This window comes from Manacus vitellinus, unplaced genomic scaffold (genome assembly GCF_001715985.3).
Source record: "Manacus vitellinus isolate BGI_N305 unplaced genomic scaffold, ASM171598v3 scaffold_7_pilon, whole genome shotgun sequence".
NCBI classification, from domain to species: Eukaryota; Metazoa; Chordata; class Aves; order Passeriformes; family Pipridae; genus Manacus; species Manacus vitellinus.
In genome coordinates, this window is record NW_021940813.1 from 12,521,483 (window position 1) to 12,544,864 (window position 23,382).

The 23,382-nt window shown below is 38.6% G+C and overlaps 1 protein-coding gene across 6 annotated transcripts in view; it reads left to right on the forward strand.

Annotated features, from left to right (window-relative positions):
• Positions 1–160: 160 nt before the first annotated feature.
• Positions 161–23,382, forward strand: part of SCML2 (Scm polycomb group protein like 2) — a 69,462-nt gene continuing 46,240 nt past the window's right edge. For 2 of the 6 annotated variants that reach the window (XM_018084344.2, XM_008922355.3), the window contains exons 1-3: positions 161–225; positions 12,495–12,602; positions 17,310–17,378. In XM_018084344.2, coding sequence (XP_017939833.1) covers positions 12,581–12,602; positions 17,310–17,378 — 91 coding nt within the window. In that variant the 5' untranslated portion in view covers positions 161–225; positions 12,495–12,580. Of the gene's footprint in view, positions 226–12,494; positions 12,603–17,309; positions 17,379–23,382 lie in introns of those variants that run through there. The other 4 variants (XM_018084347.2, XM_018084350.2, XM_029964812.1 and 1 more) reach the window with 3 other exon arrangements.

Sequence of the window (23,382 nt, forward strand, 5' to 3'; positions counted from 1 at the left end):
ATACAGTTCGGGGCGCGCACCTGTGTTCGGTGAGGAGGTCGGGGGTGCCGCTTGGAGACAGCGCGGTGGTCGGATGGGGGGCACTTGCGCGTTGCGATGCGCTGCGGCGATCTTCCCGTTTTCTTGAGGGTTAAACTGCGTATGTGGCAAATATTGGTTAACGACTTCGAGAGGGTGTGTTGCACGGGGAGTCATATTTTGGATGTTCTGAAGAAAGTGGTTTAAGTATAGAAAATTCTGTTCTTACAGTGTCGTGCATCATCGCTGTCTTAGCTGTTGTGACAAACTACAGAACATATTGCAGTGCTGTAGTAATTAAATCAATATTCAAGTTAAATTTTATGCTTAATTATTCTTAATGCACTTTAAGTGTTACTGCAATTTCAAGTTGAAGTCTTTCCCTACAGTTATTTTCTGTTTCTCACTGATTATTTGGGCTATAGGAGATAGCAAAAAATAATTCTAAAACCTAAAAGGTTTAGAAGAGGTGAAATACTGATATCTTAGTGAGTTCTACTAATGTAAACTTCACTTGTGACTCATGCGTATTCTAACTATTGTAGCTGTGGTGATTAAGACTTAAAAAGCATAGACTCTGTAGATACGACAGTAGGTTTTCAGAGCATGCCGCATCTGACTTGTAAACAGCTCGTCAAGTCTGACTGGTTGTGAATCTTTTCGTATTCAGAGTAGCAGTCTTAAACTTCTGGATTTTTAAAGCGTTCATGCTGCTCTTTACTCTTGGGAAGTGGCAGAGAAAAGCAGTTGGTGAGGCTCAGGTCAGTAACAGCTGCAGAACTGGTGCAGGTGGAACAGGAGTGACACGAGGGCATTCACTGTGTCACAGTTGGGTTTTAAGCTGTCATGTAAAGTTATGGAATAAATAGGGGAGTGACCGTGTTGAGGTGTACCGGTTTTTCACAGGCCACCAGCAAGTGCTGCTCAGTCTGCAGCAACCAGCAGCCCATGTGAGTGATCTCGCTGATGGTGCGTCCAGGGCAATTACTTGTACAGCCAGGCTGTGCGCTTGGGGGCAGGGGGAGCTGGTTTTCTCACTTAGGGTATCATAAAATGTAAGTACTATTTAAGGATGATATTACTTGAATTGATATAAAGAAAAACACATTGGAGACGCTTCTGTTGGTACTTTATTTATGGGAAGTTTCACAGTAATGCAAGCGGGAGGCAGCAGGAAACAGCGTATGGTGAAACTGAGGTTGAGACTGGGAAGTGCTTGTGTGGCTTTTAACTTTAACATGATCTGGTCTTGAATATGAATGTAGCATTTACTGATTTTGTTTGAAACTCAGCTAATGGAGTTGGTGTTCTAGTTTTCTATTTGGTGTAAATAGGCAGCAATATTTGTGTAATATCTTTCAGGTTGCTTGATATTTTATATTTTTATAGTAATGTTCGGATTCAGCAAAAACAAATGCTGGCTTTTCATGATGTGTTATAGCTGCAAGTATAAACTACTTTCACACCAATTAGAAGCTGTGTAGATGCATAAACAGAACATAATTAGATTGTTCTTAACATTTGGACATGTGTAAGTATTGATCTTGATGTGGGAATTTTGGGGAACAAACAATGATAGTCCTTTTAAATATTTTTCCTTAGATTTCGTATATTCCTACTTTAAATGTGCAGATGCTTTTTATTTTTCCCTTCACTGTGACTGCCCTTGCTGTGCCCAGATAGTATGCTCTCATAATGCAGAGGCATTGTTTTCTGGAGTAGCTGCTTGAGTTCAAAAGAGGCATTTTGCTAGTGTGAAATTTGTAGTACTGAGAAAGTATTAATTCCATTACGTGTCTAAAATGAGTGTGTATAAAACAATGATGTGGCTTTACTTAAGAGAGAATGGGTGTCTTTCATTGTTTTCTTAGTATTCCAATGGGATCATGAGCTGTGATCAAGTCCTCTTTACTCCCTTTACTGAGTTAATGTATGAGGAGAAAGGAGGTGTTCTCAGCAATTATCCCCTGGTATGAAATAGTGTCACTAACAGGAAACGCCCCTTGCCATTAACTGTCCAGGACAGTGATACTGGTTTTCTTATTTGTCTGGATGCACCTACCTCAAACAAGGTTGGGTGAAATACATAGTTGTTCTTGCATGTTTTAAGGTAATCTTTAGAAATACCATTTGACAATCTACTGTGATATTGTCTAATTGTAGATACAGAACAGGTAGGGACCAGGAAACTGCTTCAAGGAGTCTACACAAGGGAGGTTGTTAACCAACTTTGTGACCTCCACATCTGCAGGGCATTTAAAGTTCTGTTCATTCCCATTTGAAAGAAATAGCCTCAGGCACTCAGCCTTAGTGCCCTTCTTCCAGAGATTAAAATCTTAAATGTGAAGGACTATACAATTTGTATTCTTTAAAGTGTAAGACACGCAACATAAATTGCCCAGAACTCTGAGATTTTTCTAGCGTGTGGGAAGAGCAGAAAAGCCTGTATAAAGTTGTCACGGCTTAATAGTGCAGTGTGTAAATATAAAGTGATGGAAATGTTAAATGGAAAATTATTTTTGCTTGAATGTTACAGGTGTTTTCATTATATGTAGTAGTCCTGGTATTTTTGCAAATCCTTCTGATTTACATTTTGGTTCAATGTAACTTGAAGTCCCAGAATATTTGTTAACATTGTAATACAATTTGGTGAATAATTTTTTATTACTGTAATTTGTGATTTTTGTATATGAGGGTGCTGTTCCTAATACAATTTGTACTGTTTCTTTGGAGACTTCTTTTAAGGTCCAAGTATAATGTATAATTCAGTGGTAGAAGCTTTAGTATTAGTTATATGCAGTTAAGTTTATTTTTGCATTGTAACAGTGACTGATAATGGTGTATGTGAACAGCTTTACTTATGATGTCTAAGCGGAGAGGCAATTAATTTGTTTGAGGTAAAGCCTCTAAAAAGTGAGACAGTTAAGTCCCTAAGTGAGCTGTAGCTTTTTTTTTTTTTAAGAGTATGTTTCTGTGTAAGTACTATTTTTGTACCTTCGTGCACCTGCCAGCTGACTTGACCTGTGTGGGCAGTGAGGCTGAGGGTGTGTTTCCAGCTCCTGCTGCAGTGCTGGGCATGGAGCAGCAACAGATGATTTGGTGAGTGACCAGCTCAGTCCAGGTGTGTTTGTGTAAACTCCCCACATTGCCTAAAACTTGTATTCTGTATCTGTGATCTCTTCAAGTAGATTATTGTCTTTTGGGATGGGAAGAGTGTCTTTAGGTACCTGAGCCAACACTGAGCAGGCTCCCCTTTTATCTGCAGCAGGTATATACACAAAGAGTAACTGGTGCATAAGTGGTGATGATGACCCTCAGAGGTACTTTTGTCTCTTCCTTGTTAGTCTTTCTGCTTCCTCAACATGGACAAAGATCTGGAGGAAAGTCAGGAGCTGCTTCACAACCATTCAGAAAGCAGCAGCTGTCTTTATCAGCCACCTTATCTCTTTTATTTGGGCTTGCTCTGATAATTTCTTTTGTATACAATGGACGTTGGGCACAGGTGTACACAACTAAACCATTTGTAGCTGAGGGATATAATGTGCTATACCATTAGCAGTGCATGTATGCAGGGATGTACTGTGTGTTTACCCTTAGCAACTCTCCTCTCAAATTCCCTGTCACAAAAAGTAATAGCTTTAGTTTCTATGTTCTTGGGATATGACCAAAAATTTATTATTTTCTTATCTTGGATCTAAATGAAGTACACAGTTCTTTATGGTGATACATTACATATCTCTTTTATTTCAGCAGTGTAGATTCAAGACCAGTTCATAGTTCTGCACTTTAGCTGAGACACCTGCTTTATGGGTAGTGGTTGATCGCTTTGGATCCAAATTGGTGCAATACCTAGTGTGCACTTACTGTGGTTCTTTCATGTGCTCTCTTCCTGCTTTTCTGAATTACTTACAGAGACTAATATCAAAGTCTCTCTGAAATACTAAACCTTTAACAGAATTTTAGTGTGCTTTCATTTGTTTTAGCAGGGTGATAGCCTTTCTGCTCCACAGGGAATATACCATCTAGATACCTTATGTCCAAACTAATACTAAAGTACATTTTCTTTTTTGGCTTTGTAAAAGTATTGCTGTATGCAGCTTAAACATGAGCAGTATTTTGGGCTGATTTTTATTTTTAACCAATAAATGGTATGTATTCTCTCCATTTGTATGTTATCATTGAAAACCAATTAAGACATTGCATTAAAGGTAGATGAGTTGTTTAAATCATTTGATTCTAGGCCGTCAGCTTCACAAATCAGGTCAAATTCTATTTAAGATACCAAGGGAATTCAGTCTTTTCATAAAAGTGACGAACTTCTTTGACGGAAATCTATCTGAGTCAGTTGTCTTCTCAAGGTAATATGATATTCCTTTTAGTGTAGGGCAAAGATGGGGTTGAGCCTTTCATCCTCTGTAGCATACATTAGTTCAGGGAGCAGCTGAAGTTTATAAAACCTATAAGAGAGTAGCACCATTTTAATGAGGTGCATACCTAAAATGAAGCATGTACCATTATTTATGTACTGTGTGGAATCTATCAGAGATTAATGCAGGAAGGTTCAGTGGAAGGAGTGCAATTCTTGGGGCACTTTTAAAAGCCCACTTAAAAAGAATAGTTTGTAAAAGTGAGTCTTGTGCATGGAGGAATGTGAGCTGCTAAATTTGGTGGAACTCTTATAGTCACTATCATTTGTCAGGGGCTCAGAGATTAAAAGGGCTGCCACATGTTTGATGGCACCTCCCATTCCAAACCTCTTGTATGTGTACCCTGCACTGGAGGGCTATAAAGAGGCAGACAGTGGTTTTCTGGGAAGGTCAGAGGATATGAATTGGTTTTAATCCCAAAATGAGCAGTGTTGTAGTTAGATGGAAAACTTTGAATGTGGCATGTAGGTTTTTTTCAGCTTGTTGTAGGTAAATACTACCTAGTCTGAATATTCCCTGGTGCTCAATGGTGTAAGCACTGGGTGGAGGAGGGAGAGGGGGTTTGCCTCCAGAAGGGTGATTCCTGAAGTAGCAGAAAGGGGGATGCTCTGCCTCTGTCCTGGACTGGGCAGTGGCAGCTGTGTAGTCATGCTGAGGAAGAGGTGGAGGAGGTTGCTCTGTAGCTGCTTGCTTCACTTGTGGGTGGGGTTTTATTATATGTAATTATTGTCATGGGAAATGGGAGAGAGACAGATTTGCTGTGAATGTGCCTGATGCTTTGAGTCTTTCGTCTTCTTTCATTTTTGAAGAGTGAAGCAAATAGTGCAGCTGAGTATTTGCAGCTGTCTAGTTCTTTGAGCATTTAGGAATTGTCCTGTCTTTTATGACCTGTTAGTGCTTTGTTAGCTGCAGAAATGTCCAGCAGCACTGAATGGTGCTTTGGAATGGCACATGGTGTGATTCTCAGGGTTGTCCTGTGCAAGGCCAGGAGCTGAACTTTGATGATCCTTGTGAGTCCCTTCCAACTCACGATATTCTATGATTCTACGATAAAGTTTGTCCAAATAGATGGACAAATATTTTTGTTGGCAGCTGCATAAAGGTACCTTGTGTAAGGGGACTGAAGAAGGCTTTCGGCACCAGCAGCAGGTGAGCCCAGTGCGGGGATGTGCGTGTGCCTGGAAACTGCAAGCAGCTCTCTGGGCTTGTCTTTCTTCAGAAAAATTCTCTGGAAAGGGAAACCATCAGGAAATTGCTAAAGGGCTTATTTAGTTTTGGTTGGTTTGTTTTTGTTCCCTGACTGGACACCAGTACATGGGATCAGTGTAGTTATTTCATTATATAAGCCAGGGTACACCGTGGAGTGTTGCAGCAGTGGAAAAATGTGGTGAGGCAAGTTGTGTCTTTGTTAATGTACAGTGGCATGGAGCCTCAGCAAGCATTATTATGATTCTCACGTGGGGAGAGAGAGACAGATACTTTATGCACCAGAAGAGGATGGCAGCAGAAGTATGTTGCTGCTGGCATTGAGTACAAGCAAGGGGAGCCAAAAATGTTGTTCTGAAACAAGCCAACTTCACCTGGGGTGCTGGCTGCAGTTGGCTCTTATGCAGAAATGCCCCAAGGCTGTTCTTCATGCCTTTAATGAAAAAAATAAATTGTGTATGCTGTTTGACTTCTACAGATTTCTGCATCAGACTAGAAGTGTTTGTGTTTCTCTGGATACACTGTTGTGAGTAAAAAATCTGGACTGCAGGAATGGGTTTGCTGACTATGTGGATAGAGCTCCATGTGATCATATCTGAAACCAAGCTTCCACAGTTCCTTTTCCAGTTTGGAGGCCGTGTAGAAGTGAGGAAGCCAAAGTTGCCTAAACCGGTGAAAAATCCCTTTTCTGCCATCCCACCCCTGCTTGTCTTTCTCCCCCTTTTCCCCTTATGTATACACACGTTATGTGACTGCTGCTGGTGGTGTTGCTTGTCTGCTAAAGACAAGTGCAGAAAAGCTGTATAGGGATCTCTAGCATCTGGGCATCTCTTACTGTGTTTGCAACAGCAATTTCTTTTCTCTCCTACCTGCTGTATTTACACTGTGCTAAAATTATGCTCAATGCCTCGCAGAACAAATAGTTTGAGACCTCACTTCTGTGTCAAGGGAGGCTGAGCAGAAGGCAGAGGAGATGTGTCTGGGTATAGAGAGAATATCATGCAGGTATGTAGCTCTTACTCAGTGCTAATCATACAAAATTATATCGGGGGGGGGGTTTGTGCATAGTTTAATTAGTTTGCTTTATGAAAGAAATTTGAGTTAGACATTTGGCCAAAGCCAGGTTGAATAATGATGATGAATGTTTTCAGGAAGAGTACTCCAGGCTTGAGGGAGGAAGTGGAAAACAGCACAGAGGTTTCAGTGTGAATTCGCCAAAATGTTTAAACAAATTGTCAAAGTCTTGTGCTACTGTAAATATGTACTAGTAAACTCCTGAAACTGGCAGCTTAACTTAAGATAGAAATGTAAGCTGTATTTTTTTATTTATTTGAATATAACATTGAAATACCTTTCATGTGGTAAGACTGGCATTTTAGGAATATTTAAAGCTGTTAATGGTCAGTCAACCACTTTTCTGAACTGCTGACTTCACACATACCATTTCCTTTTTCAGGTTTTTACAACCCCACATCTTCTGACTTTTAAAGCAGGATGGGGAGGGAGGGAAGGAGGAGAAAAGCTATTTTCATTTTTTGCTGGTAGCCATAGAGCAGCTCTAAACTACAGTTTTTAAAATTACTCTCAGTTTAGTAAATGTTAAATCTACGTGACAAAAATTGTTTCTGTTGTGTGTTGATACAAGCTCTGCTGTTTAATTTGGACACCTTAGTTCTCTGATGTTCTCATTTATAAGTATTATTTCTTATTTTAGGGATTTTTGGGACAAGTCTTTGGTCTAAACCTTGTTAATGTTGCTTTTCAAAATATACAATGCTTTACTCTGTACTGAATAACACACTTAATAGGGTTTGAGAGTTTAGAGAGATTTTTGTAGTCTTGAAATGTATGACTTACTGTAATTACAGTTGCTCATATTCTTAAGCAGATCGTAAACTTACCTGGTGAGAGAGCAGAACATTTACAGGCAATATTTTACTGCTGACAGCTTAAAAGTTTGTTTATGCTAATCACTTCATAAATAGTGAGCAGTACACTGCTGGTGACTTTCAGAGCATTTTTGCAAGTGCAGAAAATTTCTTCTTGCTATTAAAGCAAATGACATTACAAAAATATATTTGTAAGGCATTAAGTACCCACTCTCTTCCTTTAACAACTTAAGAAATATTCAAGCTTAGTTGTTCTAATGATATATATGACTAGCTAATATTTGTTGTTCTGAGAGCTCGTGAATTTGACAAAAGCCTATCTGTCCTAGCTCTATTTTTATTAACTAGAAGAGGGTTTTAGATATAGCAGTTTATTAGAAGCTCTGCTGTATGAAAATCTGGAAGTTTAATTTCCTTTCCTTGAAAGAATCTCTTTTTTTTCTTTTTTACACGAGGAATGTGAACTAAAAGGGATTCCAACTTGGATCAAATTTCTTGTCAGAACACTGACTGATTATATATTTGTGTGTATAAATGAAAGAAGACCCCATCTTTAATGTTTCAAAATCATAAATGATTTCAAATACATACTGAATTTACAGTTTACAACTACAAAGCTTGTTTTACATTTTGTGAAGTTCTGATTCGTGTAAGTTTTTTTCTTTTAGCCTTTGAGATCTTACTCTTTTCTAATGATGCCACAGTATGCTCTAAGAGGTGTGAAGTGATTATCTGTATTACAGAAATAAGGAAGTAGATGCTGTTTTGTCTTGAAGTGTACCAGATGAGTTTACACGCTGGGTAACTTGCTGGAGAGTAAATTTTCAAGTATTGGAAATTTGAAACCAACTTATTTTATTAAAAACCTCCTTTTAAGTCTTACTCTCTTTGTCTCTTTTCAACCCCTTAAAGACTTGTGAAAATGGTATGAAGTAGAGATTTTAATTAAGAGACAACAGATGAATAGATGATTATGTTTAAGAAAAGGGTATTCCAGATTAATGACAGATAACTTTGAAGTAATGCAGGAAAACCACGTTTGTTTGGGAAGCAACTGGTGCCTGTGGGTACTTGTTACCCATGTGTGGAAGCTGGAGTGGGAACTGCGGTTGCCGGATTGTGTGTTGTTCCAAGGAAAGGCTGCATAAGTCCTTTTCTTGAAGGCCTCTGCAGTGCTGGCAGTAACAAACAGCAGGAAGGAGGTGAGGAGCAATGGGAGCTTGACCAGCAGTGGTAACTGCTGTCTCTTGTGTTTCTAAAGGTAACAGCATGTGAACACTGGCGAGTATAACTCCTTGTTCATATTAAACCTGAAAAATATCTGCCTTTATTTCAAGCTAAAATTAAGAACTTCACTGATGCTTCAGAGTGAATGTTCTGTTAGATTCCTCCTCTGTGCTGTGTACCTGTGTAAAAGAACAGTCCTTATCCAGCCGAGACTGCCCATTGACAGCTGTCCATTCCACAAGTGGCGTCACCAAGAATGAGGTCTGAGTTACTGCAGTTGTACCAGTGGTAGAGTCAAAAAAGCTAACAGGCTCTAAAATTGGTGTCTCGTCTTACCTCTTGAAAAGAGATGCAGAGTCATTGACAGAAAAACTTTAACCTTTTGGTAGGGAATAAACCCACAATCTCCTAGGGGATTAGGCTTCTTTTAAATGTTATGTTTATCTTCATAATTATGTGCTGTGTATTTTTATGAGCAAGCATGCTGTCAAGATAAACTTGCGCTGGGAAGCCCTAAATATACATGATTTTTTTCAGGACATTTGGCTTATTTGAGTGCCTGGCTTACAGTGAAAAGGATAATGGAGATGCATGGCAGGCAAAACAGAGCAAGTTAGATGCTTTCTGTAGAATACTAGCTTCTTTGAGATGCAGCAATACATGTCCTTTGGGTAATTCTTTCAAAATAAAAAGAGCAAAGTTAGTCAGGAAAAATGTTTTCCATCCTGTTTTCTGACACCTAGTATTATGTACTAGCAATGCAGAGAGAGCAAAGGCTTAGGCTTGTCTGCTAATATATGGCTTTCTGACAAAGGACTTGCACAGTGGGAGGTGGCTAATAGAAGTGATTAACAATAAAAACTTCAGTAAGGAATTAAAGGCAGATGAATGCATTCCATCTGATTTTTAAAAAAGTAACTGATGTAAGGGGTGTTAACGAGAGAAAGACTAAAACTTGGTTTACAGGATGAATTGAGATGTGATGTAAATAATACACTTCATGAGTGTTGAGGTCTTTTACATGCTCTTTGGATTGAAGATATTTTGATAATGAATCCAATATTAGCCTGGGTTCATGGATTGTTTTCCACTTGCCTTTTCAGTTTCCATAATTTACAGCAAATGGGTTCTCACTGGATTCTGTACTGACAGTCCTTAAATGTTTTGGCCATTTTCTGTCCATGACTGACAACCTCTGTGCTTAGCTTGGTCTTTGTAACTTTGGTTTTCATTCTGCTCCTTTGTACATCTTCAAGCCATTGCACTGCAGCCTTGCCATTGCATTTCTTTGTTTGCTCATATCTTCCTGACCTTCTTTTGTTTAGTTTTTCCTTTAATTTCTAGAAACTGCTCCGTAAATTTCTTAACCTGTCTTTCTCACTCAACTTGCTTGTACAAGAATGCCTTGAGCTCTGTCCTTGCTGTGTAATTTTACCAAAATGTCCCCTGGAGGTGTTGCCCTGTATTTTCTGGTGGTTTTCTTCTCTTCTGTGGTGGGTGTGCTGTGGGTTGATCCAGGCTGGTGATGGTGAGCGAGACAGGAGAAGACTTTGTCTTGGTTAGCAAAGGACATAACTGCCTTATTTATGGTTTACCAGTTAATTATGTGAGGTGGTGGAAAGTTGTTCCTTGGTCTGCCCCTGCTAAAGAAGTTACACTTTGTTTCAGGCTGACCATGCTCTGTTTTGGAGGTAACTGGTTTTCATTTTGCGGTAGTTCAGCAGCATGTAGTGGTTGTTAGATGGAGGCTCAGAAATACCGTTCTGGGATGTTTCTGTGACAAACAGCACAATCTATGCGCTAATTTAATAGCAGCTCTAAATTGAATACTTAGGTGTAACTGAGTTTTAAGTAGCACCTCTTCAAAACAGCAATATATTGTGTTCCTGCAGTTGGGTTTACCTCATTTCAAACAGCACTTTCAGAACTTTCAGTTGTCTTATATTTTTAACAGGCTGGTGGGCATGCTGTAAAACAGCCTATCTGGTACAACACAAGCTAATGAAAAGCTGGAATCCTTTTTATGTCCTGACAGACGCTCCGGTTGTGCTAAACTTGATGACTATCACTGCAGGGTTGGAATCTTTATTACTGCACCAAGTGCAATCTGGTACTTGGAACAAAAAGATAAAAACCATTCACTGTTTTAAAGTAATCTGTAAAAACAGTTACTTTGACTCTGCATCACCTTTCATGATTTATTACTTGCAGTGGAAAAGCTTTGAATTTTTGGGGGAGTCTATGAAAGTATCAAGTATTTCAAATTCATTTGATGGCTTAAAAGGATTTCTGTTCTTAATCCTGATGACCACTTATGGTATGAATGCTATTGTGTAGCAAAACCTGCTCATTTTATGGTAGTATTCAGTTTTATTTATAACTGCTTTCAAGTCTCAATCTTGAGAATTTTTGTAGTAAGTATCCAGAATGTTCACACACAACACACACAAAATGAATTCTTCGGTCCCTGGTATTTTAACAAAACATATTTAATTAGTTTTAGCCATGAGACTTGCACTGTATAAAGTTTTCATCATGCAGTCCATCAGCACAGTGTCCAAGTTCCTTGAAGTTTCACTAAAATGTCACAGTTTCAGGAAAATACTCAATTGTATGATGCCTCTCTTGTTAGATGTAATACATATGTGTATTTTATTTTTTTCACATGTGAATAAAAGATTCAAGAAATCCCAAGTAGATAGTCTGCTTTTTAACTATTACATCTTTCCAGCATTACGTAAAAGAAATATCTTCTAAAAATGTTACCTTTGCGAAAATTAATTTTGGAAAAAGTATACTCACAGTTAAATTTAAAAAATATCTCAAACTTTTGATGATGTCAGTTTTAAACCTCATGGATGTTCCTTGGAAGGAAATGAACATATATATATAAGAATATAATTCAGAAATTTGAATGTATTTTTACCCATCATTACTTGAAAAGTTAGTGGAAAAAATAATAAATTTGCTTGCTTTGTTGCTTCAAGGCTAAATGCTTCAAATGAGTTTGACTTGTACACAGTCAAAGTTCAAAAACCTAGGTGCTGGAGTAGAAAATCACAGTACACACACACACACACACACAAAGTTTGGTTTTGCTGTTTTCACTAGTTCAACTAATCTGTCCCTTCTGGTTTCCAAACCCTACAAGAATCTAGCTGATGCTTTTATCTACAGTTAGCATTTCCCTAACAAGTTCTCTGTGCTCTGTTACAAGTTGTGCTGGGCAGGGGTGTCAGTGAGCACTTGGGCCTTTGTGTAAATTTTTTACATCAGTGTTTTTTTCCCTCTTCAACTGTAGTTGTGGAAGATAGTGTGTTTTACCCAGAGATGTTTAAGTTGATGGTTGTTTAATTGTGCAAGTGAGGCAGGGTGAGTAGGTTACATATAATAGTCTTTCTTCCCTTTTTCAATGATGTTTCTTGGGGAAAAAAGGAATAATGCACATTTTATATCTTTCTTTGTATTAAAAACCCACAGAAAATGCAGATCGTTATAGAATGAACTGTCTAAAACAACGAAATGAAAGGTAGAATGTGGTACTTGCTCCTTGTATGTAACCGTTGTTTACATGTTACTCTTTACACATAGTTTGTTAAACATTTGCAACTTAAAACCAGCAAGATAATTATACATCAATACAAAAAAAAATCATCCTTTCCGAAAATAGAAAACCCAAGTGCCAACAACAGCCTCCCCCCTAACTTGTTGTATTACTGCTCCACAGGAAACTGTTGTGCTGAAAGGAAGAATTAACTGGTCTTTCAACTTCAGCCTTTTTATTGTGAGAGGGAAGATCACAGAAGTGTTACCATGGGGAGAACAGCAGTTAAAGGTAAGGCCTGGTAGCTTTAATACAAGAGAATGAAAATACAGAACGTGCTAAATTCTCTTTTTGAAACCAGTGGGATATTAGTTGACAATTACTATACTGTTAGATTAAAAAGACAGTTTGTGATATGTACTGAATACAAGTAAGTTCAAACTTCACATTGTTGTACAGTAAGTATGCTAAATTTGGCTGTCCTGCAAATTCAACCAAAGCTATTCTGTCCTGTGGCAGCTTTGAAACAATTTTTCTCCTCTGAAATTGAAGAATGTGTCTAGATGTGCTATTAATGAACATGGAGGGCTTTATTCTGTAACTGCATGTAATTTAGGTGGACAATAACTGAGTAGTACAAGGAATCAACTTTTATCAAGATAATTGGCATTAGCAGCTGTTTCTGGGAGATAAAATGAACATTTTAAAAGAAATTCATCCACAAATACAGAGTGTACAACAGAGACGTGATTTCTGCTGTGTCATGTCTGAAGATGTTAGTTGTGAATTATGTGCTAAAATAAAGAGTAAGACTTAAAAAGAAATGAATGTTTGGGCTGGTAAAACAAAGAGAATGTGAAGAGAGAAAGACCCACTGTCTGAAACTAGGTTGCTGCTGCTTTCAAAGCTTTCAGATTGGTAGTCCTCCCCCATAAAAGGCTGCTAGTTTTTGTACTTTCCTTGAGCTTTCCACCTTCAACCCAAGGTGCTTTATGTGCTTGTGTGTTCCCTTGGTAAATAGTTGTCTTTTGCTATAATATATGTTCTGTAATGGCAGGAGTCATCTGTTTAATTGTTGCACCAGAAGTTTATGGAGGAGGTCTATCCTCTTCTCTTGTAGGTTTTCTGCATGGCTGTTGTCTAAATATACTGAGAGACTCCCTGTTCCAGGCAGATAAGATAAGAATCCCACTAGGGAGGCACAAAAAGAAGGGAAAGGAGAAATTTCGTATTCACTCTGTCTTGATATCCTTAACTGTGTGCACTGAGGCTTGGTGAAGGGCAGCTAAAAGGTACTCACAACCCTGTGTGGTAGGGAGTGCAAAGAAGGCCCCTTCCTGAGCAATAGTAAGGTTTACTAAAGCTCATCTGAAGGTGAGTAACTGCATGGCACAGGAAGAGCAAAAGTTTCAGTCATCCAAAGGTATTCTCATCCATCGGGAAGAGACAAGGGGTTTCTTTGAGAAAAGTGTTATCCTGTCATGTTTTGAGCACCCAGCAGAGTTGAAGACTTTAGGGGGTTGAGAGATAGCTGCAGAAATCTTGAAAGCATGACTGTGAACTTTTTCCTCACATTGCAACAAGCAAATAGCAAGTCTTAGAAGATAGCACATGCATGCCTCCTCATGTAGCACACCATTCTGTGATAAAAACTATTACTGTCAAGAGACATGATGCTTGCCATCACTCAGACAAAGCAATCATCTTGTTTTTTGACAGGTTAATTCTAGAAAGAAGCATTGCAGAGTTTCAAAGCATCTCAGACTAGAAGCTGGAGTTTAACACGGGAGTTTATAGGAGGAAATATACACTGGTCGCCAGGATTATCTTTACCAGAGCTTTACCACCACCTTCTCTGATTCTTTTTTTTTTTTTTTTGGTATTCACAAATCAGTCAAGATAGCTTTGTCTTTTTCTTCTTTGTCTTTAATTTCTTGCATGATAGATGTGGTTGCTCTTGACTGTCTCCTGTTGAGTAATCTTATCAGCAGAATTCTGTGGTTACAGATAGGGTGGGAGTTATGTAAACACATGGAATTTTGCATCGGTAAACAGAAAGCACTATGTTAAATAATCCTAACTCTAATCTTGGTTTGTATCTAAAGGTTTAGCTTGTGAAGTGCACTGTAGAAAAAAAATTAGTTGGTGAACAACAGAATGTGTTGCTTTTATAATTTCAGTATATGTTGTACTCTGATCTTGCTACCTAGAAGAAAGCAATCTTTCATTAGGTATTTAGCCTGTATGTGTTATAGTTTAAATATATTTAGTTATATAGCAAATATATAAACTCTGTAGACTTATATGTATTACTTTATTTTTAAAACTTTCTTTGAAATTGATATCCCATTCTTTGTTGTTTTTTTAAAGAGAGCTGAGTATCATTTGGTTAAGTCCACAGCAGCAGTGTTTCATTCTAACTCTTGTTTGGGTAAATGATCTGAAACATACTGTGCTTTATATTGGAAAGTAAACTGAAACTTGTCTCTTCAGAAATGGACTTTGTGAACAGAAGAGGATAGATAATGAATTAAACTGACCTATTTTTTTTGTCACAATGAGCTTCAAGACTCTAGAACTAATAAGTCTCCCCTGTGTCCAGTTTATGTGTAAAATTCCTATTTTCAAGTCCGTTTTTCAGGTTTCAAGGAATTAGTCATTGAATGTGGCTAGGAGATGAATTTGGAAGGAGATGAAAACAAAATAACTCTTTGTACCTGTAGAAGTATTTTCCTCTTTCATAATCTCATTTTTGAGGTTCGATCTCAAAGTTTGACCAAGCTGAGGATCATGCGTGGAGGGAGTCATCTTCAGCCTAGTGATTTGATATAATAGTCTTCTGTCTCAATTTTTTTTCCATGATCTTTGGAAACTAAATTCACTAGAATATAGAATATCAAAATTTCAAATGCAGACTGGCGTGCATTAAAGAAAAAAAAAAAGAAAAAGCATGTGTTTATATTTATAAAATTGAATTTCAATAAAATTTTATTGTTGCTTTTGAAAATAAACCATGGTTTTTTATCCTCCCTAACTGCTGACATTGGAAAAGGCACACCTGACCAAGGCATAATAGCAATTGTGAAGTATAGACTGGGCAAAAGTTTTCTGTGGTGGTAGTAGATACAGGGTGTCTCATGTAGAATCAGGTAGGTAATTCTTCCTGCTAGCAGCTTTTCATCTGCTTAGACGAAACACTCCAGCTTTGTAATGGTGTTCCCAATTTCCCATTGAAGGTTGGAATGCATAAAAGCAAGGGGAGTTTTTTAAAGCAATCTTGGCTTTATTCAGACATATTTTTGGATGCTTCTGCATGTGCTGGGTGAGATTTACTTGAGCATTTTAAAGAGCAAATTTCTGGCCATCAAAAACAAGTGATAGTGACAGTGCTTTGTGTTTACTGTGAATGAAAATGCCTCTACCTCAAATGAACTAGATGGTTAAATTGCTGTTGAGAAATCCAGTTCTCATTAATATAATCATCTCCTCTTGTTCTTGTAGTTTTCCAGTGGCTGATAAGAAAACTGTGTTGCGAAGAGTGTTTTGTTTCAGCTGTCATATTTGCTGTGGTATTTTTGAGATAGGCACTAAACTTAAGTGGTACAGAGAATAAATAATTCGTGTGGTGATTGTCAGCAAGAGCACATGTGGTGTCCAGGCTGCAGTTTTTCACATTCTTCCACCTGTTCTTGATGTCTCTCATCATAAAAGGCTGTCATCTTGTTTGAAATCTGGCACTCTGTGCTTTCAAGCTTTGGGTGTTCACAGGAAGCAGTTATTAGTTCTCTTATTTCAATGGAGTCCCACATGAGAGACTTACTGATTTCCTCTTTGGAAATAGGTGTATTGGGAAGTTAGTTATTCTGTAAGCTTGATAGCCTGATGTTTGCAATAGTCCCATGACTGTTTTGGGGAAAACCTGACTAACTGAGCTTATAGAACATGGCAAAAGGCTCTGCTGTTGCATGCTGCTGCTCAGTAGAATTAGTTCTAACACTCTCCCTTCTCAGATTCCCACAGGTAGTTGTAGGGTGTCCGTTTGCGTGGCTTAAAGCCCTACTTCTGAGGAATTATTTGGGTTAAAGCTTGTGGGCACCATCCTGAATAATTTCAGCAGTTCCATCTGAAGTTGACCTCCATAAGGATTTCTTTCCATAAACCTATCCAGTAAAAAATGTTCCAAAGCAAACTTCTTTTTCAAAAAAAAAAGCATTGCCCGCTTGGTGTCATATTTGAATTGTACTTGAGTCCCTGAGTGTCAAAAGCAGGTCACCAAACCAACATATATTAAAGACTAAAAGGAATGAGTGGACTGTCTCCTTCAGTCTTCTGAGCTGCCCAGTTCCACTGTGTCTCTCATACTTACTGAAATCCTTCAGAAATGAAATATGACAGACTCCTTTCTGAATGCGTGTAGAGATAAATGATAGGGAAGGTAAATGATTCTTTTAAATAACCAGCATGTGCACTGAGATAGCTGCTTTGAATATTCAGGAATTTAATATTGAGAATATTGAGTATTCAAGAAGCTAAATATAGAATGGAATCTTTAACTCAGAAATATGCTTTTGGGGTGGGTTTATTTTTTTTCCCTTTGTTTCTCAGTTCAAAGTGATCTATACAAGGTTTATAAAGATATCCAGTGATCTTAAGGATCTCAAATTGTGTGTGGTTTGAGTAAAACTATTGAAAATTAGGACAGGGTTACTGTCTGTAGAGCTAATATTACATGTTCTGCAACTACATTTATTCTGATAATGTGATATAAAGTAGTCAGAAGCTCTGCTTTTTTATGGTGTACTTCTCAGTATATTTTGAAAGGAAAAATAGTGCAGTGAATAAATTTAGAGTACCCTTTGATTATGCACTGAAATGAATAAAAGAATGTCAGTATTTGGAACAAGATACTCTTCATTGTTTGAAAGCATTCTGTGTTATGCTGGACATTGTTATTATGTGAATATTACATTTATTATGTAACGGAATCTTGTCTTTTAGATTCAAAGAATATTAAAAAAGAGAAAGATGGAAAGAATCAGCAGGCAAACAACCCGTCTTTAAAAAGTGGTAGGTATTGCAGCTGACAGGTTATTAGTTAAGGTACCCTAAAAGAAAAAGTGTGTGTTGGGATCATACTATTTCCTGAGGCCTTTTTTTTTTTTGGCACTCTCTTGTGTTATTATTGGTGGGTAGTTAAAAACATACCATTACTTTTGTCTAACTCTGTTAGGAAAGTATGTTTTGGTATAGAAGATGATAGTTGAAACTGCTTGACTTGAGCTTGATTATTTTACTAGCCAAGTACTCTTTGTATGTATGATAAAAGATGCTGTGTAAACATTAATATTGTTAGACCATTACTCATTTGATGTTCTTCTCATCATGTATTTCTCAGTTTCATGCCTTTTCTGCTGAAGTTATTTTCTCTTTCCTTAATATGTTTGCTGGTGCCAAAGAAGGAATTTTTGGTTTGATAGGCTGAGTTTTTAGGATCGCTAAATGGATTAAATTGCCTGGGATTCTAATTTTACTTTAAAGAAATTATTTGAAAACAGAATTTGTGTTTTCATACTAAATTGAGGAAACTACACACTTGCCAGAAATAATCCAGATTCTTACTGAACTTAACCTCTGCTGTCCTCAACGGGTGCTATAAGGCAGCATATACATGAGACTGCTGTCAGTTTAGCTTTTGTGGGCTGCAGTGAGAGGACAGCAGCACCCTTTTACATATCCTTTGTATGTTCATGATGGTTGCTCAAATTTGGGACATTAGGAAATGTCATGAGTACTATTGACCTAAGTACAAAATCTCTTCAGGAGTTCTTGGAAAAATGTCACAGAGTTATTTAAACTCTTGCTCTGCTCACATTTCTGTGCCCTCTGACTCCTGAGAGATGATCTGGTTCAGGGCTTTTCTTAGGTACTGGTGGAGAAGTTCCTTAGGAGTAGCATAGTCACTGAACAAACATGCTGAGATACCAACACAGTAGCTGGGTAGTTGAGGTGGTGACGTCATGTAAAAGATACGATGCCTTGTTACCACCAGCCATAGTAGAGCCTTCTGCTGTTCCATTTACCAGACCTAATTTTTCTGTTTATTGGTGTTCTAGCAGTCGCAGAATAGGCAAGGTTGGAAGGGACTGCTAGAAGTCATCTTAGTCCTGCAAGCAGAGTCCCCGAGAGTGCATTACTCAGGATTGTGTCTAGATGACTCTTGAATATCTCCTGAGAAGGAGATTCCACAACTTCTCTGGGCAACCTGTCATCTTTGTTATTTGTCCCTGTTACTTTGAGACAGAAAAGGAATCATATTTGTGTCTTTTTGCCTCTTCTGCAGTGTAAAAGGAGCTCCAGTCAAACTGGACTCAGGGTATCTGTGTTTTAAAATAATGTCATCTGACATGACAGACGGAGCCCCATAGGGTACCCCCCCACCAGCAATACGCTTTTCATATGTGGATAAGATAACCATATTTCATGAGTCTCTGGAAAATGTCCCTGCCACCTCCTGCAGCAGAGAGCAAAGAGGTGAAAAAGCTTTGTGGAGAAGCAGTGCTAAGCAGGCAAGCCTTATTCAGTCATCTGTGTTCTTCCACTTGGGCTACATGTTAATTGAGTGTCTGGGCACTGAACTTACGCATGAAACCTGGGCTCAACTCTGTCAAACAGAGAAGAGTGCCTTGCAAAATCTCTGATTTTCTACAGATGAGAAGATAATTTTTATCCAGTGTTGTTGCTTTTTGGTGGCAAGGAAGCAGAACAAGCCTCTTGATGCTGGATGAAGAAAAATGCCTTTCAATGCTTTGGGCTAACATCCAGGAAGTCTCCAGAGTTCCCAGGGGGATGTGTGATAGGAAAAGTTGAAGAGGAGGGGAAACACAGAGATACAGGTGAAAAAATAGACCAAAGTGAGTAGAGAAAGACATGAGGACGAGAAAAATTCTAACTGAATGATCACAACATATAGAAGAAGGTACAAGGTATAAAGTAGTATATGACGTACCTTACACTTAAACTACTGTATTTGCAAGAGTATGTAAATGAAAATTAGAAGGAAATCTCATCTTTGAAGAAGAGAGATTGTGGGATGAAGACTAGAAAAGATACTTCTCTATGTCCAAAGTCTCAGATGAGTGCCAAGGGAACATTGGGGTGATATGAGAAGACATGAGGTGCTCCATCTGTCCAAACAGTGTTTAGGCTGTAGTGAAACTGTATTAAACTAACCTAAATAAATCAGGACCTTAAATTCTGCCAATCTACAAGTGACGCTTAACTCATAGTTTATATCTTCAATTTAAATTTTGAAAAACTTTTGACTTACACTAAAGTGAAGCATTATGTACAGTGGAAGACAGGGAGCACTTCAGCAAACTGGCATTCACATATTGTGGCAGCAGGTGTCACACCTCTGAGGGTGCTGAGGTAGTTGACTGATGTCACTGTGAGGCTTCTTGCTCATTTTGGAGAGGTCATAGTGATTGAGAAAGTTTCATGATGACTGGAAAAGGTAAAACAGTATGCCCACTATCAAGAAGGACAATAATGGAGCACCTGGGGAATTGCAGGCTGGCATGCCTGATACAAGTCTTTAGGAAGACTGTGGAGAAAACCCTCCGGGAAGTCATTTCCAAGCAAATAAAGGACAAAGATGGAGTTATGAACAGCTGAGATGGATTTGCCAGGTGTGAACCATACATGACTGATTACCTTCTGTTGTGATTCTGTAAACGAGGGGAGAGCAGTGGATGTCATTCATCTCTACTTCAGCAAAGCTTTCTGTACAGTTTGTGTAGTGTCCTTTCAGCCAAACTGGTGAGATGTGCTTTGGATAGGTGGATGAAAAATTGACTGGGCTGCCAGGCAGTGCAAGGTCCATCTGGCAGCTGGTAGCTCGTGGCATTTCTTAGAGGCCAAGGCTAGAGCTGATGCTGTTTTACACTTTGCTGTCGGATGGGACGATGGGACAGAACACACTGTCAAGCCAGTTTGTGGGCAGCATCTCATGGGGAGGGGTAGACTGTACTCTGGAAGGCAGAACTGATCTTCATATGTACTTGCCCATGCTAAGGGAACCGAATGACAGGAGCCCCGTGGGATTCAAAGGTGAATGGAGAGTCCCTCCCTGCCTCGGGCAGACCGGAGCCCTGCAGCAGCCTCGGAGGGAAGCTGGCTGCCTGGAAAGGAATTTAGCATGAAAGGCCCTAGAACTCTGGCAGGCGGAGAGCTGAGTGTGGACCAGCAGTGTGCTCTTGTGGTGAAAGATGACAACTGCATAGGGATCCTGTCGGCAGGACTGCAGGCAGCAGGCAGAGAGGAGGGATTCGCTGCTTTGGGATATTTCAGAGACTACATCTGGAGAATTGTGTTCACTTTTGAGCTGCGCAGTACAAGGAAGGCACTGCTATACTGGAGCAGGCTGGCTGACTGTCCACCAAAAACAATGAAGGTGCTGGAATGCAAGGTGTAAGCAAAAAAAATGATATGGAAACCAGAAAATGTTTTTTTCTGCCAAAAGAAGAGAAAGCTTGTGGGAGATGGTCTTACTGTCTTCATGTACCTGACAGGCAGCTGTAGGGAGGGCACAGCCAGGCTTTTCTGAGGTGCAGTGGAAGGAGAAGTGACGAATAACTGGCTGGAGCATAAGAAATTCCTCCTTGATGGAAGGAAAAAAATCTTCACATTGAAGCTGATGGAACCCTGGAGGAGCAGGAGGCTGAACTAGAGACCTCCTGGGGTCCCTTTTAGCTTGAGTTACTTAAGGATTGGCAGGTTTGACAAGAAGTGATAGGGTATTGGTACAGCATTACAGAGAGCAGTGGGTCATTTCAAGTAATGAAGGCAAGTATGGTATAAACAATTTCCTTAATTTTTAAATTAATCAGGCTTTTTGCCCATGCCGCTTGTTTTGAATCACTGTTTTAGAGCCTCCCTCCTGTGTTGACTATAAACTATTTTTTTTTTTAAATAAAATTTCTGGTGTGGGGTTTTTTTTTATGTGGGTTTTTGTTTGTTTGTTTGTTTGTTTGTTTTTCTTTTCTTCCCCCCCCGTTTCCAGTATATGCTGATTTGTTCTTCAGTGTAAAATTTCCTTCTCTCTCATTTACACTTTGCTGATAGGTTATAAAGTTGTGCTTGTTGCATAACAAGTTTTTCTTGAGCTGTTTAATTCAGCCTGCAGATTTGAGTGTGAGGTGCATTTTAAATCATTTAGTGCGAGCTGATTTTTTTAAGAATTTCTAGTTGTCAGAAGCTGCATGTTTTCAGGGGCTTCAGAATTAGAAATATATGTATAATACAGCTGCTTCTTTAACTCTGCACACTGAGAATACAGAGAAGCTTTTGTGTAGATATTTTTTTCAATGTGATTGTCTTTTTAGAGATGCATCTTACATGTTGCAAACATTCATACCTCTCCTATTTCTATGACTGCAGTAATTAAATGATAATTAGCACCATCTCTGAGACCTTGGCTCTAATTTAATGCAGTGTATCTTCACAGGTGGAGAGGTTCTAATTTTAACTCCAGGACATTTCTGCTTGATGCAAGAGCTTTTGATAGCCAGGATTTAAAACAAAGAGCCAGGCAATCTTTTTTTACTCTTGGCTTTATCTGCAGCTGGCTGCTTGTGTTACCTTACATGTCTTTCTAGAAAATGTTCCCTGGAAGAAATAAGACTGTTTCCCTCTGTATTTTTGGGTCATTCCACCAAATTTACAGTCGTGTTATAACAACTGAGATTATTTGAGATATGCTGGTATATAATTTTTTTTGGAGGAGGTGATTGGGGGTTTCTCCTGGTAAAAGGTGCTGTCTCTGATCTATATTTATACAGTCCTTAACACAGAGAGGTTCTGATTCATGATTACAGCTTTTACATCATGTTAGCTCTGAGACAGCTGGGACACAGCTAACATATTCTTTTTGCTAGATTTAATTTTATTGAGTTAGGTAGTTTGTTAAGGCAAACTGATTAAAAAACAAAATTTTTAAATTTTTTTTGTAAATGAGAAGGCAACCTGAAGTGGCAACTTTAATATTAGGCTCCAAGAAGAACTTCTGTAAGATGAAACCTTGGTAGCAGTTTATCATCTTTAGTTTTTGTACCCTCCTTGGCTTATTAATGAGAAGAGCAACATATCTGGAGGCTACTTTTTGGAGAAAGCTCTGAAGAGCCATTTCTGCCTTCCTGAAATACAAATATCTAACATATGCTGAGGTTAACATACCCTGCCTTTTCTGAGTAATACAATATCAGTGTTACTGTATAAATATATGAATAAAATTTTCATTCCAAAATAGGCAGACTTCCAAGATGTTGTATGGAAATGTCTTTGTTACCAACCTACATATACTACAGACCAACAAATTAACAGCTTTTGAGATTTCACTGACTTGCTTCTGACTTATCACGTAGCTAACAGTCATATGGCTTCTGCAGTGTCAAGGACAAATAATTTGTACACCTCTGAGTGTTATGCTGAAAAAAGAGGATCTTGTCAGGCCAAGGGGACAGTCTAAATGCTGTGCTAATGGAGACACTCTGCACTTGAGCCACCATGCATCTTTCAGAGAAGCAGTGTGTGAGGGCTGAAAAATGCTGCCGTTTTCTGATTGTTTCTTTGCTGCTTCTCTCTTCTTGAAAATTACAGGGATGTGTTTAAGTGTCTGTGCCCAGTGGTGTTTTTGGAAGGGTTACTGGCAAGCCCTGTGTGGGCTCTAGGTCGTCACCAAGGATTTTGCTATGGGCTGTGTGAATGGCTGTTGCTGAGCCGCTGGGTGGCATCACAGCATCATTTTGAGGTTTAGGAGTAATTTGTTATTCAGGAACATCAGAAAGATGTCGGCTACCCAAACAAGAAAAATAAGCAAAATAACTCAGATAATTTAGTAACAAAAATATTAGCTGTGCTATTGAAGCATTTATCTTCCACTTTATATTAATTTAATTAATGCTTGCTTGTATCTTTGATGTTAGTACTTCATGTTTTTCCATTCATGCAAAACTGATAACACTGATTAAATCAAATGCAGAGTACACTTACCCATGCTCATAAACAATGCCAC